This window comes from Saprolegnia parasitica, assembly GCF_000151545.1.
Source record: "Saprolegnia parasitica CBS 223.65 unplaced genomic scaffold supercont2.186, whole genome shotgun sequence".
In the NCBI taxonomy this organism is placed as follows: domain Eukaryota; phylum Oomycota; class Saprolegniomycetes; order Saprolegniales; family Saprolegniaceae; genus Saprolegnia; species Saprolegnia parasitica.
Genome location: NW_012156580.1, coordinates 49,256 through 62,315, shown reverse-complemented (window position 1 = coordinate 62,315; position 13,060 = coordinate 49,256). Strand labels below are relative to the sequence as shown.

Genomic DNA, 13,060 nt, shown 5'->3' with positions numbered 1-13,060 from the left:
GGCCAGAAACAGATATGCCAATCAAACGCTCCTTTGGTCGAAGCCGACCATTACAACGGATTATGCGTTCAAAGGGCCAGTCGCATCTGGCTCGACGACGCCGCGTCGGCTTTATACCAGCCTCGCAGCAGGGTTGTAGTAGGCTCGACCATTACCGTACCCGAGTGGTTACGATTAGCTAATCCACTAGGAGCGTCGCGGGCAAACTCGCAAGAACGTACGGACTGGAACGTCGCGCGGGACGCGAGGGATCCAGACCGTCTCGAGGCGGCGCCTTGTGCCGGAAGGGCTTGTCCGTACGTTGGCTTTTGTAAATCGTTGCGTTTGGCCACGTGGAAGGTGCGGGAAGCTAGTGTTACGACGACTCCAAGTATCTGCGATGCTCGCGGTCCAGCATCAGAAGCGGGTCTGGCCCGAATGCAATTGCGAGGATGGGCCTCCATTTGTTACCGTTCCAATAGACACACGTCGCCGTCGTCGCGGGATTGGAATTTTTCCATTTTGAATTTCCCCACTTTACCTTTTGCCAGATTGCACTCATCTCAGTGTAATACGACTATGATGCCCTCGTCGCCTGACTCGCGCTGCAAGTACCCGTACAAAATGTGCCCCAACACGCGCACGTTCAAGAAGGACGGCGAGCCACACACGCTGTGCGAGTACCACCGCAACAAGGCCAACTCGATTCAAAAGATTTACGCCACCAAGCGCCGTCAAGAGCTCCGCATGCAGCGCAAGTCGCCGCCGCGGAGCCGGTCGCCGGCGCTTGTGATGCCCGACCCGGCCCCGTTCTTGCCCGACGCGGCGCTTGCGATCGAACCCAACGATCTGGTCGACCTCTCGCTCTTGTTTGAAGACGACCTTCCATCGGACACGACGTCATGTAGCCTCGAAGTCCCGGACGCGGCGCTCTTCATGACCAGCCGCCTTTTTACCGACCGCCTCAAGTTGTCAGCCGATGACTTTGACATTCTATGTACGCTCGTCGATTGAGTAGCGTCATCGTCGTTTTGAAACCGTAATATCAATTCTTATTTATCCCAAACGAGCAGAACTTAGTCTCTTGGCAACCCGCGCAGCAGCGTTCGCGGTGCGCGTCAAGGTGCATGACAAGGTATCTGCCATGCCGGTACATGAACATAGCCGCGCGCCAAGCTTCCGACTCTACCAGAGACCCTTGCGCACCGGCGTTGCAGCGTAATGTGCCAGGTGTAGGGGTATTGAGTCTGAACGACAGACGGCTTTGTGTGCCTACTGGTATTGTCGAGGTGCTGAGCCGCGACGCAAGGCTTGTGCCTAGTGCAAGGAAGGGTCCGAGGACGGCGGCTAGGAGGACACTGCGCTTGCAACGGATACCGCCGCGTGAGCCACAAACCTGCCCCAACGGTTTACGGCTGGTGGCGTAATCGGTGGGGGTGTGCCATGGTTAAAGTTGCAGTGCTACGGACGTCCCACTGCTTAGTATGTCGGCCGAAACGGAGGCGAGGTCTGTGAGTGCGGTCAGCAGCAATTGTAATGAGCTGTAATCCACGTTCACATTGCGTCTCTTCGTTTCTTATTGCCAAGTTTGTACCTGGCAAAGCGTGTATCGGTCGGTATCTATTTCCACAGAAGGTCGCGTTTGGTCCATCATCATGTATCGTGTATCTCTCTGGATGTGATCTAGTCCAAATAAAGGTCGTCAAGCGCAAGCTCGTCTGTCACTCGCCTCGTTGATAGGCCTGTGAGGCAGGTGGCATGAGAGCTGCAGGGTGTTTCACAGTGATCACAGCGCTGAGGCCGAATCCATACGAAAGGATACATTTTGACGCCATCTCGGGCATGCACGTTGACGTGAGCAGACACTAGACACGACCTGTATTCGGTCTCGTGCATAGATGCGCTCGCAAGCCACTGCAGCGCTGTGCATCGCGCACGGGAGCAGCTGCCATAGCTTATGCAACCGGACAAGCCAAGCCAGCTTGCTATTTCGTGCACCGAGCCGACACAAGTCATTCGCGACACTCAACGGAACTACAATCACAAGATCACGATATAACTTTGTTTGTGTTATGCATTGGATGATCCAGTCTGTTGGTGTGGACTGATCAATACTACCGGTAGACCTGGTTGGCCATCGAGGCGCGTTGTCGCGTGCCCTTGCGGTGGCTAGTGATCACCCCTGGCATAGCGATACGAATCACAAAGGCGTTCTCGACAATTCGACTACTAACCATCGAGTCGTAACCTCGTTTCTACACCCTCCTGCGTGTCCCGTCGAAGCATATCCTCCTTGAATTGCACCATCGATCAATGTGGTAATCACTTGCAGCAGGACAGCATTGCAGAACGGGCGCGAAAATTGCACCGATTTCTTAGCACACGGCTACGATGACGCACGAGTGTCAATGACGCCGATCTTATATATCGCAGGCGCGTCATGCTCACGTCGTGGTGCTGCTGAATGCCGCCTCGTCTTGGAATTCATGCCTCGTGTCGAATGTTATGTACGAGACGCGTGTACGGGCGTACATTGCGAAAAACGCTGTCTCACATTCGGCATTTTATGCCGAAAATAAAGTCACTACTGCAGAGACACGGCACGCAACCTTTCCGCCGCATTTATGCGGGCGTTGCCTGTACGAGAGGGAAGTCCTAGATGGGATCGGTACCCGCCATGAGCTCCTATCATCGTTGCATAGACTGTAGCTGGCGTTGTGTGGTGTCACCGCGTGTATTGTGGGGAGCTGATGTGGGGGTTTAGGCGTCGAGGTCGTACGGTGGCATATGCCGAAAATAGAGCCGTCCGGCCGTACATGATGTCTTGTACGGTATGCCACTCTGCTGAATTCGCGCCCGTAAAATTTCAAGTCGCTCACTCATTTCGCATGCAGTTTGACGTTCCGGTCTTGGAGTCTCTCCAAGATCTCACTTTGCAATTGACCACCAGCAACGAAGATGCTCGCCAAGATGAATGTGCCGACCGAGCTCCAGTGCAAGTACGCCTACAAGGCGTGCACCAACGTCCGTTCGCTCAAGAAGGACGGCGACCACCACACGCTCTGCGACTACCACCGCAACAAGGCCAACTCGATCCAGCGCACGTATGCGACCAAGCGTCGCCAGGAAAAGCGCGAGCAGCGGAAGCAGGCCGCGCTCCGCAAGCTCCAAACGACCAAGACGACGACGACGCCAGTGCTGCCAATGACGATGTCGCTCCTCAACTTGCTCGAGACCGCGTCCTTTGACGCTTACGTGGTTGAAGACGACGACCTTCTCCTTATGGAGCCGCTCGAAGACGCGTCCTCGGTGCTCTCGCAAGAAGAGTACGAGTTCCTCGCCGATATCTTTTGAACGACGAGTCCTCGTCCAGCACCTCCTGCTGCTATTGCGGTCACTTGGACGTTTTTTCTCCTTGACACCGCCACACACACAACGCGTCGCCGTTGTACTCTGCGTCTGTACACCCTATTTACTTGCCAATAATAATCGTAGCTGTCTGTAGTCTTTTCATTCGGCGTTTCATTGTCTGCGAGGCCTGGACTTGGAGTTTCTACTTGACTAGTCTAGAATGCGTAAAAGCGCTCTACTGCCAGCGTTGGTAGTCACTGCGCGGGATTGGGGTCCTTTGATTCGCTTTGTGCATGGCCATGCACTTGCTTGGCTGGTTGACGCCGGTGACTTGACTGGCGTAAAGTTGGGATGTATAACGAGCCTTTCTGCAGACTGACGGCTCAAAGGGATGGATGCATATGTGGTTGCCAGCGCCAGAGCGACTCGGCCTGACATCGCACAGAGGCATTTTTCATACTAGAATGCTGGTCGTCTTGAAGCCACGGTCGTCTCGCTGGTCTATCCGACTGGAGGCGCCGTCAAAAGTCGGTTGCAACCACGGCAACACGAAGATCGTTGACTGTAAAAGTTGATGTTGACGCGGTTGAAGCAAAATTTATATCACAATAGAAAATGTGTGGCTTCTCCTTCAACCGCAACGCCGTCGGCGCCCGAGGACGACGCTACCGCGTCAGCTCCCGGGCTCTTCTTTCGAGCAGCACCAAAAAGGCCCGCGACGGTCCTATTAACCAACACATCGTGGCATACTAGTACTTTAGTAGAACCGTTAGGCCATTTCCAAGTCGTGGAAGGGGTGTTCGGCGAGAAGACGGACCAAACAGCCCTTAAAGGCATTTTCCGAATTGCAGGCGTAGCATTCAGCGAAACCCGCATCGCCCGCCACCAGGCAGACATCAATACATTGGATGCCCGTACAGTGCTTTCATAGAGGAAAGCATTGGACGATCGCACGGACACGCGCCACGAGTGTAGAAGCCTTTCATGTACTAGTGTGCGAGAACCATTTTGAACAGTGATCAAGAAGAAAGAACGCTGCAAGAAACACCATCCCATCCCTCACTGCGAAAAGACGAAACGGGACCAAGTGCATAGCAACGGAGACACGCGGAGCGGTCACGACGTGCAAGGAAGCGTCGAAAAATCGAACAGATACGTTTCTCGAGCAATCACGAACGTATGGTCAACCGTTCTTCTGGTATCTTGGATTGCGCGTCTAACGCCTCAACATTTTGGTTGCGCAGCACCTTCCACAGAGTAGCCAATTCAAAGTGCACTTGCCACACCGTCACCCAGAAGCCGCCAACGTTGTTGCCATGAGGCAGGCCAGAAGGCATAAAGTGCAATATTGACCACGTGGTCGTCGTATTTCCTACCTCAGCCAGGCGCGCGGCAACTTCAACATGCCGTCGATCCTATTTTTCATGGACAGAAGCCGTGAGCGAGGGTACGATGTGGTCAGCGCTCCCCAGCAGAGCAGCATATTTATGCTCGCGTCGATCCCGTTTCTGGGTGCGGCGTGACTGGTTCCAATCACTCGCTGGGTGTGTTCGAAAAGACGAACAAGACGCAACAGCATCTATGGCGTTGACGCGACGCTGCATGTAACTGGCAAGCGTCTCGACTCATCAGCTAGCTACATGAACAAGTCATCGCTGCAGCGCGGCGTCTCAGTCGAACCGGTCGTCGTCGTCGTCTGTCGGTGAATGGCCTCAAGCAACAGGGCATGTAAACACAGCGGCATATCGCAGGCCCTGCGTCGAGCACGCATGCGATCGCGGCTACTCGACGCTGGCACCGTCGACGTCGCCACCACTCAGCGGCCAAAAGATCGCGCAGATGTCGCAGCACCCCGCGTGTCTAACGATCTTTGCCAACACCACCGTCCACTTTCCCACAAGCGTGTCACACTGTGATCACGAGGACCGTACCGTACATTCCCTACGTACATTCAATTTAAGCGTACGTACAACCGTCCACGGCCATGTCGCACGCTACTGGAGCCAAGAAAAGTTTACCTTGGGCGGGTAATCTTGGAGCGCCGCGTGCGACGGGCCGGATCCGCGAATGCCCTGATTTGCAAGCGATACCAACCAATTTTCATCACTTTTGCTTTTCCCTTCTTATGCTTCCGCCAAAGATGTCCCAGCCCGCGCACCTCCGGTGCACATATGCCTACAAGTCGTGCACCAACATGCGCACGTACCGCAACGACGGCGTCCTCCACACGCTCTGCGAATTCCACCGCAACAAGGCCAACATGATCCAAAAGACGTATGCGACCAAGCGCCGCCAGCGGCTACGCGCGATGCGCGGTGCTGCCGGCCTGCCGCCGCGACCCATCCGATACAGCGGCCCCATGGAGCCGATCCCGTATCGCCCGCTCTCGCCGCCGCAGCCGCTCTCGATCGAGCCCAATGGATCTCCAAGCGCTCACGATGTTTCTGCCCGAGATGACAAGCGACATGGTCATGACCGACAACATGGAGCCGACCAACGTGTGGTCGGAAGCGACGCCACTCTCGGACGAGGAGAAGGAATTCCTCTCCGAACTCATGCCGTCCGAGTGACAACAAAGTTGCGCGTGTCCTAGAAGTATATATAATGTAATAAGTTAACCATGTTGAGAAACGCACATTTCTAGTAACTACTAAGAGCTGTGGAAACACCAAGCTCGTTTCCGGTGCGAAGGCAGCACTGGTTGCACCTCAAAATCAAAAGGCCGACATGCATGTTTATGCCCCGCCCACGACACGATGCACTTGCAGGCAAGTGCCACGCCTCATTCTATCTTGCCGAAACAGCCTCGATGCAGTTGGGCTGCACCAAGCGCACGCTACCGCGTGTCTTACCTCGAGGCACCAACGCCTCACGTCCATAAACGACCTCACTCGAGTCTGCGTAGCTACAGATATGATCTCGACCACGAGCGCTTGAAAGCACCGCACGGAGTGCATCGTCGTGTGCACCGGACCCCAGATTAATAGGTGAGGGCAGACAAACCCGACGAGGCCATCAGCGCCGCGAGTGAGTGAGGCGACAGGAGGTTTTGCTAGTCTCTAATATGTACGAGTACGTTGTATTGTTTTGAAACACAAAGATAACGCGAAACACTATTGAACTATCCAGTGAGTCTCTCATGGGCAGTATTTTGTATCCATCTAGATCGGATTCATGCCGCTCGAATAAACCCGTTGAGCGCAGCGTGCATGTAAATGGCACAAGTAAGCACCACTGCGTATGACGCGGCCGCGATCTGTGGACGCACACGATACATACAATCCAAACGGCACACAAGTAAGCGCGAATGTAGATAGTTTGTGTTGTGCTCCATAAAATCCTTTCCGACTCCATGTCCCGTTGCCGCGTCAACAGTCCAAAGATTTCCTGACGAACACGTTCTCGAACATCCGTAGTGTACGTTTTTAATCTCTTTTTTAGTATTGAAATGTACGTGTACACTGAACGTACATTAGCGCATCGCGACCCTCGTCGCTGAAATTCGTCTCGTTGGCTAGACTGATGGTCGAAGCTTTGTTGTCGCTTGCGTCTGCCTGCGCGATCACCGAGACGACGACGAAGGCAGCTAGAGCCAGAATGAATTACCATGTGCACGCGTCACAGCAGCAGCGTATTGCCGGCCACGGACGACGAGCGATGTCGGTACACGTACTCGCGATGCCCCAACCCGCGCATTTATCGGCGTAGCGGCGTGCTGCACACGCTCTGCGAGTACCATCGCAGCAAAGCCAATGCGATCCAGAAAGCGTACGCCGCCAAGCGCCGCCAGAGCCAGCGGGCGCAGCGCAAGCAGCACATCTTGGCCCAGCGCCAGCGTGAAGTCGCGTCCGGCTTGCCCGAGCCGATTCCGTTTTCTGGGCCGCGAAGCGCTACGACGACCGATACCACCGACATGGCCATCGTCGCGCTGCTCCTCTCTGATATCCAGCTCGATATGGAGCCCGTCGACGTCCAACAGCCTCCAACGCAGTGGTCCGAAGACGAATGCAGCTTTTTAGACGAGCTCTTTTCACCCTAGTAGGTCATTTTGTCTCGACCCATCAATTCTATTAGATGTATGTGTTATCCGAATCGATATTTGTCGTTCGGTCTCTTGTCGAAGGAGGGAGGACAGGATGCTGCCACGTCATTTGCTACTCAGATAGTGACGTGGCAGTCCCTGCGTCCACGTAGAAGTGATGCCTGCAGATCTTATTCTGCAACTGTTCATGTTGAACGAGAGCATCGCCATGCAGCTGGTAGCGTCTTCTGGCTAAATAAAGTGAAATGTACTTTATTGTACGTATACATTCAAAACGGGCAGGTGCGCGCATGTTCGCAGACACTTGGAGCACTACGTTTTGAGGCGCACATTGCCCGCATTCGTCTCTCGTGTTGAACAGTGCTTGCGCTTGCGCTGCAGTAACAGCTGCGCGCCTTGGTTCCACGCGGCGCTTGGCAGCTTGGCCTACAGACAGAGCACTTTAAAGTCCTGTCCGTGTCTCCATAAACCTTGCTCGTACACGTGGCTCGGCAGCGTGTGGCAGCATCGACACCCACTTGGTTTCTTCGCTGGCAACGAGAAAGTCTTGTTGCGGACCAATGACGCTACCCGGGCGGCATAGTCTACATCTCATTTTGCATTCTTGGCACGAGAGTTGATACGAGGTACCGCAACCAGCCAATGGCTTGCTTGGCCGAGAACCCGTCGCGCTGCATGAGGTAGGCAGCAATACACGTGCCCGTGCGGCCCAGTCCGGCTTTGCAATGCACTGCGATCGCCTACGCCAGCGTACATGCCCTTATGATGATGCTTCGATCTCAAGACCGTACCCCAGGTGTCGCGTCGCAGGCCTCAAAGAAGGCGCGCAAGAGCGTATCGGACGGGTTGCTGCCATCGGGAAAGCTCAAGTCGACGTGCTCAATGCCCATTTTGACAAAGTCGTTGGCGTCGTACGAACGCTCGTTCAAGCCCACGACAAGCGTGATGTTGTGGCGTCGAAAATGCGGCACAAAAAAAGACGGCGGGTGGGTTGTCGCCGACGGACCAGCAAACGCCAAGAGGCGCGGCGTGACCCAGTTCCAGTTGCCATGCTCGACTTGTTCGTGGTGTACATAGTCGGCCACACGAAATTGATCGCGGACGACGTACTAGCATCGACATATTGAAAAAGGCATGCGCGGTCGCGGTTTCGAACCACGTACCTCGAGTGACAGCGCCTTGGCGAACCCTTCGACCACATTGAACACGGAGAGCTCGAACAAACACTCGTCGTCGGTGGCGTCGTGAAAATAGGCGAGCTGCATGTCGCGGAATGGGCGTAGGGCGTCGGCTGGGGTCATGCCAGCGCACAGTACAGCGTAGCAACCCACGAGGCAGACCTAAAGCATGTACACGTAGCAGCGAGAGGCTACTGCAATTGAGAATGCACCGTGTTGGCTTGCTCTTCGAGGCCATGGCGCGTGCAGACGTGCACGACCTTCTTCTCGCGCTTGGCTTGGGCGAGGAGCTTCGATAGGTCGTCGCAGAACTGCATCGTCGTGCCCAAGTGGAACGGACCAAAGTCTTCAAAGTACGCAATGTAGCGGTAGTCGGCGTAGAGGTAGAGGACGTCGGGCGAAGTGGCCACGGGTGCGTCGTACGCCACGTAGTAGAGCGATCCGCCGAGCAGCGGGATGGGCATGGTCAAGCTGGAACTGGCCTCGCGCTGGCAAACATAAAATACGGCGCACGGATTGGACAACGCCCGCCATATTGGACCAATCAAATGCGAGAACACGGGATTTCAGATCGTGACGACGACCCACTCAACTCAATTGGCCGGACGCTAAGACGCCTCATCTGCCAATATCGACTCGAGGACGTGCGTGGACTGGAGTTTCTCCCTGGCAAAGCCGTGCAAGGTTCCTGGAAGAAGCTATACTAGGTACGTGGAGCGCGTTAAGAATGAATGCAAGAACCCTTTTCCGCGATTGCGCTCGTGACACCACCAACCAACTCGATAAAGGGCTATGCCGCCCAAGACAGACCTCTAGCCCAAGAACATGATAGATCCGCGATAGCTATCTGCCATCAATGCCGAGCAATCAGCTACTGTACATGAACTCTTTCTCAGATGATCCAAAGGAAATGGCTGCGTGCCCACTCGACCATTGACGATTATGCATGCACTCACCTGACCCCGCACGCCAGTTTTCTGCGCCAGGCGACGAGCCTCAAGCGTCGAAAGATGGCACCCCGACGTCAAAGGCTCAGAGCTCGCTGCATCATTATATTACGAAAGCGTCATTATGCAGGGCATGGGCTTCACATGGGCCTAAGCTGAGTTGTGACTCTGCTTGCGCGGCTGATCGTGCGCTTTGTCCGGATAAGATCTGCGCGGTTGTGTCTGGCGTTACTCGCCCTCTCCCGGATCCGGATATATGTGCATTTCCCACGACCGTCTTCTATGGCCCCCTCAACGAGCAAACCCCGTCCAGGCGTTGATCGATATTGCATTTTGAGACCCTCTACAAGATTTACATGAACCGCATGCAAAGTGCTCGGCGCCATACGATCATTGATTACAATGGTATTAGCTGAGACGGCGAGATACCTCTCGTCCCGTAGGACACATGTGCCAAGGTCGCCTGCTCAACAACTTGGCTCCGTGGGTTGGGGTTCGACCGATCCACGGCAATCGCAACGACGTCATCACGATATTCGCCGCCTCGGTGGCCGCTCCATTCGCCACAATCTTCTTCGCAGCGTTCACGACTGGATTGTCAGACCATCACTGACGTTGGCTTGGTTGTGACTCGATTGAGACGATGCTGGGAACAATGCAGCCAATCGGGAAGCTTGCGCGCATGTTCTTTGTGGGCGGCGGGCGCCCGAGTGATGGTCGGCGCCGCCCCCTCGGTGATTCGGTGGCCTTCATTCTCGATATCGACCATGGCGCTACTGCAGCTCAAGAAGCGCCGGCTCCTCGAGGACGACAACAGCCAGGACGACAACGACCAGCAGCAGCAGCATGCAGCGACCAAGCGCGCCTGCGTGCGGCCCAACCCGGTCCTGCAGACCGAGAAGATGCAGTCGGTGCTGCGCGGCCTGCGCCACGTCGCCACCTGCGTCGGCTGCGACAACAAGCTCTGCGCCTCGACGCTGGCCTTTGTCAAGAAGGTCGAGCTGCACCTCGCGACGCAGCCCGCAGGCCACGACCGAAGTACCTGCGCGGCGTGCAAGCTCTGGACCATGATCGTGCAGGACCATGCGCGCGACTGCGCCGAAGCGCGCTGCCTCGTGCCCCTCTGTGCCACCTACCGCCGCCGGCGCGACGACCCACCGATATAGTAGGCCCCATGGGACGACGCGCGATCCTTCGATCGATCGATCGATCGTCGTCGTCGCTCCTGTGCCTCCGCCGCGCCCACGTCCTTTCCTGTACAGCAACCGGCCTGCCATCCATATTCCTGTCTCTTATCAACACAGACGCCGCCGACAGCCGACGAGAGCTGGCCCCTGACCGCGCGACGAGGCGCCTTCCGACCTCCACGAAGCACACGACGAGAAAGACCGAAATATAAATGGCGCAATAGAGATCACGGGCGTTCGTAGTCCGACGACCCACTACTGCTCCGACTGGCGGCGGTCGGATGGATCGACTCGCTGTCGTGGCGCTGGTTGCCAAAGACGGGCATGAGGTACTTGGCGTCCACGTCGTTCCAGATGCCATGCATGCCCGTCTCGGCCGTCGGCGAGATCGGGTCGCCGCCGCACTCGTGCACTTCGTCGAGGAGCTTGACCGCTTCGGGACGCCTAAGGCAGCCATCATCGTCCATCGTCCTCGCACGATGCCATCATCCATGGCAGTCTGTACAGATACGGCGACGACGCATTGCGCTTTCCGAGCCCGACGTACGTCAGGAGCGGGCCGGTCGAGACGCCAAAGACCTACAGCGAGCATGAGACGCGCGTCAAGAGCTCGAGCAGCTCGTACGAGCGTCGTAAACATGACAGTGAAGAGCGTGCTGCTCTTGATGACGCCGGCGTGCGACTCGTCGGGCGTATAGACGTTGAGCGCGAGGGCAAAGGCAATTGCACCGCGGAGGCCCGAAAACCAAATCACCACCATGTGCTACATCAACAAGAGCTCCTTTTACACGTCCAATTCAGCATCGATACCGAAAACGGAATCGCGTCCTTCCGGCCGAGGTTGGCGAGGGCACAGAGCGGGAACGTGTTGGCGGCACGCGCCAAAAGCAGCACGAGCAGCTGCAGAATGAGAAAGCGCCAGTCCCACTTGAACGACGACGAGTCTAATAGCACCAAAAAAAGAGAGTCGTCGTACGGGAGGGCGCAGGAGAGTCGTCGTACAGGCCACGACCGAGACGCCGAGGTACAGAAAGATAAAGTTCTCGGCCAGAAACGCGAGCGTCGACAAGAGATGCTTGAGCGCGGTCGCACTCTCCTGCGACATGTTGGTCAAGTGGTAATGGCTCATGAGGACGCCGGAGAAGAAGAGCGCGACGATGCCAGAGAGACCCGCGAGGTCGCCGACCACGTAGCTAGCGACACCGTTGAGATGATTCAGTCGTCAGGACACACGCATAATACCTAATGTAGGCCGAGAGAAGCACGATCGAGATCTCATAGTGCGGGTACTGCTGCAGCATCGGGTCGGCAATCTAGATCCGCACATGTCGTAAAGAATAAAAAGAGGGATGCGACGACTACCTTGAGCATAAATGCCGAGATAAAGCACACGGCGGCCGCGAGCGCGACCGAGCCAATGCCGATGGCGATGACCTTGAGTACGACCATGAACGCTGCGTGATGGTCGACGTCGCTGATGCCATGGCGAATAAACTCTTGAAAGAGTGTAAACACCACAATCGCTACGCCAACACACTCGTGTACATCCGAGAAAAATTGCAGAAAATTGCAGAAAATCGTACCGACACCGTCGTTGAGGACGCTTTCGCCAAAGACGAGGTTGAAGAGCATGGGCGGTGCGTCGTTCTTCTTGAAGACCGAGAGCGTCGCGACGGGGTCGACGGCCGAGATGAGCGACCCGTAGAGGTACGCCTCGGCCGGCGTCAGCGCCGTGATGAGCCCGAGCTGCCCGAGCCAGATCAAGAGCCCGCCCGTGATGAACGTCGCCACAAGCGTGCCGACGATCGCGAGCAGCAAGATGGTCGAAAAGTTGGTGAAGAAACCCTACACCAAAACGTAGTTGCATGGCGACCATGGCCCGGGCAGCGTACACGCTTCTTCATGCTGAAGCCCGCTTCGAGGATGATGGGCGGCAAGAGGCTACGCACATGGCATATATGCATGTAGAAACATACGTCGAGAGAAGGCGAGAGGTGTAATACCCGAAGAAGAGGACCTGCGGGTTGAGCCCGATCTTGTCGACGGGCGTGCAAAACTTGAGCACAGCGCCAAACTACATGCATGTTCGTGAAGCGGCCGTCGCAGGAAGATGCAAGAGCGAGCGTACGCAGAGGCCAAAGACGATCGCATACGCCGACTCGGGGATCATCATGGTGTGGGTCGTCGCGCGGTCGAGCCGGTAGCCGAGGAAGACGAGGAGCAGCTGGAGCACTGCGCAGACGAGCAGCTCGACGCCCGTCCAGGCCTCTTCCGCGCGGACCGCGTCCAGCATGATCTCGGCCGGTGCCATCGCCATGCTTCCTTCTTCCATCGTCGCAGGATCTGCTAGATTTCTTGTAAACCTGAAAAACCTTT

General features: G+C 56.1%; 7 protein-coding genes across 7 annotated transcripts; 5 read left to right on the top strand and 2 right to left on the bottom strand.

Annotated features, from left to right (window-relative positions):
- Window positions 1–558: 558 nt before the first annotated feature.
- On the top strand, window positions 559–993 carry SPRG_15013 (hypothetical protein; the record flags this gene model as incomplete). Its single annotated transcript, XM_012354857.1, has 1 exon — window positions 559–993. One exon carries the CDS (start codon window positions 559–561, stop codon window positions 991–993), a length of 435 nt encoding a protein of 144 aa, XP_012210247.1.
- Window positions 994–2,937: 1,944 nt separating this feature from the next.
- On the top strand, window positions 2,938–3,588 carry SPRG_15012 (hypothetical protein; the record flags this gene model as incomplete). Its single annotated transcript, XM_012354856.1, has 1 exon — window positions 2,938–3,588. The coding sequence occupies one exon, from the start codon at window positions 2,938–2,940 to the stop codon at window positions 3,331–3,333; it is 396 nt and encodes a 131-aa protein (XP_012210246.1). The 3' UTR covers window positions 3,334–3,588.
- Window positions 3,589–5,382: 1,794 nt separating this feature from the next.
- SPRG_15011 (hypothetical protein) lies at window positions 5,383–5,900 on the top strand (the record flags this gene model as incomplete). The annotated part of the gene is made up of 2 exons (XM_012354855.1): window positions 5,383–5,703; window positions 5,744–5,900. Exons 1-2 carry the CDS (start codon window positions 5,456–5,458, stop codon window positions 5,898–5,900), a joined length of 405 nt encoding a protein of 134 aa, XP_012210245.1. The 5' UTR covers window positions 5,383–5,455.
- A 1,037-nt stretch (window positions 5,901–6,937) lies between these two features.
- SPRG_15010 (hypothetical protein) lies at window positions 6,938–7,369 on the top strand (the record flags this gene model as incomplete). The annotated part of the gene is made up of 1 exon (XM_012354854.1): window positions 6,938–7,369. The coding sequence occupies one exon, from the start codon at window positions 6,938–6,940 to the stop codon at window positions 7,367–7,369; it is 432 nt and encodes a 143-aa protein (XP_012210244.1).
- A 315-nt stretch (window positions 7,370–7,684) lies between these two features.
- SPRG_15009 (hypothetical protein) lies at window positions 7,685–9,038 on the bottom strand (the record flags this gene model as incomplete). The annotated part of the gene is made up of 6 exons (XM_012354853.1): window positions 8,763–9,038; window positions 8,536–8,712; window positions 8,164–8,481; window positions 8,003–8,112; window positions 7,854–7,956; window positions 7,685–7,798 (listed from the first exon to the last, which is right to left on the bottom strand). Exons 1-6 carry the CDS (start codon window positions 9,012–9,014, stop codon window positions 7,685–7,687), a joined length of 1,074 nt encoding a protein of 357 aa, XP_012210243.1. The 5' UTR covers window positions 9,015–9,038.
- A 1,219-nt stretch (window positions 9,039–10,257) lies between these two features.
- Window positions 10,258–10,778, top strand: SPRG_15008 (hypothetical protein). Its single transcript, XM_012354852.1, has one exon. The coding sequence runs from the start codon at window positions 10,265–10,267 to the stop codon at window positions 10,661–10,663; it is 399 nt and encodes a 132-aa protein (XP_012210242.1). The 5' UTR covers window positions 10,258–10,264; the 3' UTR covers window positions 10,664–10,778.
- A 133-nt stretch (window positions 10,779–10,911) lies between these two features.
- On the bottom strand, window positions 10,912–13,039 carry SPRG_15007 (sodium/hydrogen exchanger 3; the record flags this gene model as incomplete). The annotated part of the gene is made up of 11 exons (XM_012354851.1): window positions 12,813–13,039; window positions 12,688–12,758; window positions 12,577–12,625; window positions 12,268–12,529; window positions 12,047–12,207; window positions 11,927–11,997; window positions 11,687–11,877; window positions 11,495–11,628; window positions 11,310–11,447; window positions 11,190–11,263; window positions 10,912–11,128 (listed from the first exon to the last, which is right to left on the bottom strand). Exons 1-11 carry the CDS (start codon window positions 13,014–13,016, stop codon window positions 10,912–10,914), a joined length of 1,572 nt encoding a protein of 523 aa, XP_012210241.1. The 5' UTR covers window positions 13,017–13,039.
- Between the last annotated feature and the right edge of the window lie 21 nt (window positions 13,040–13,060).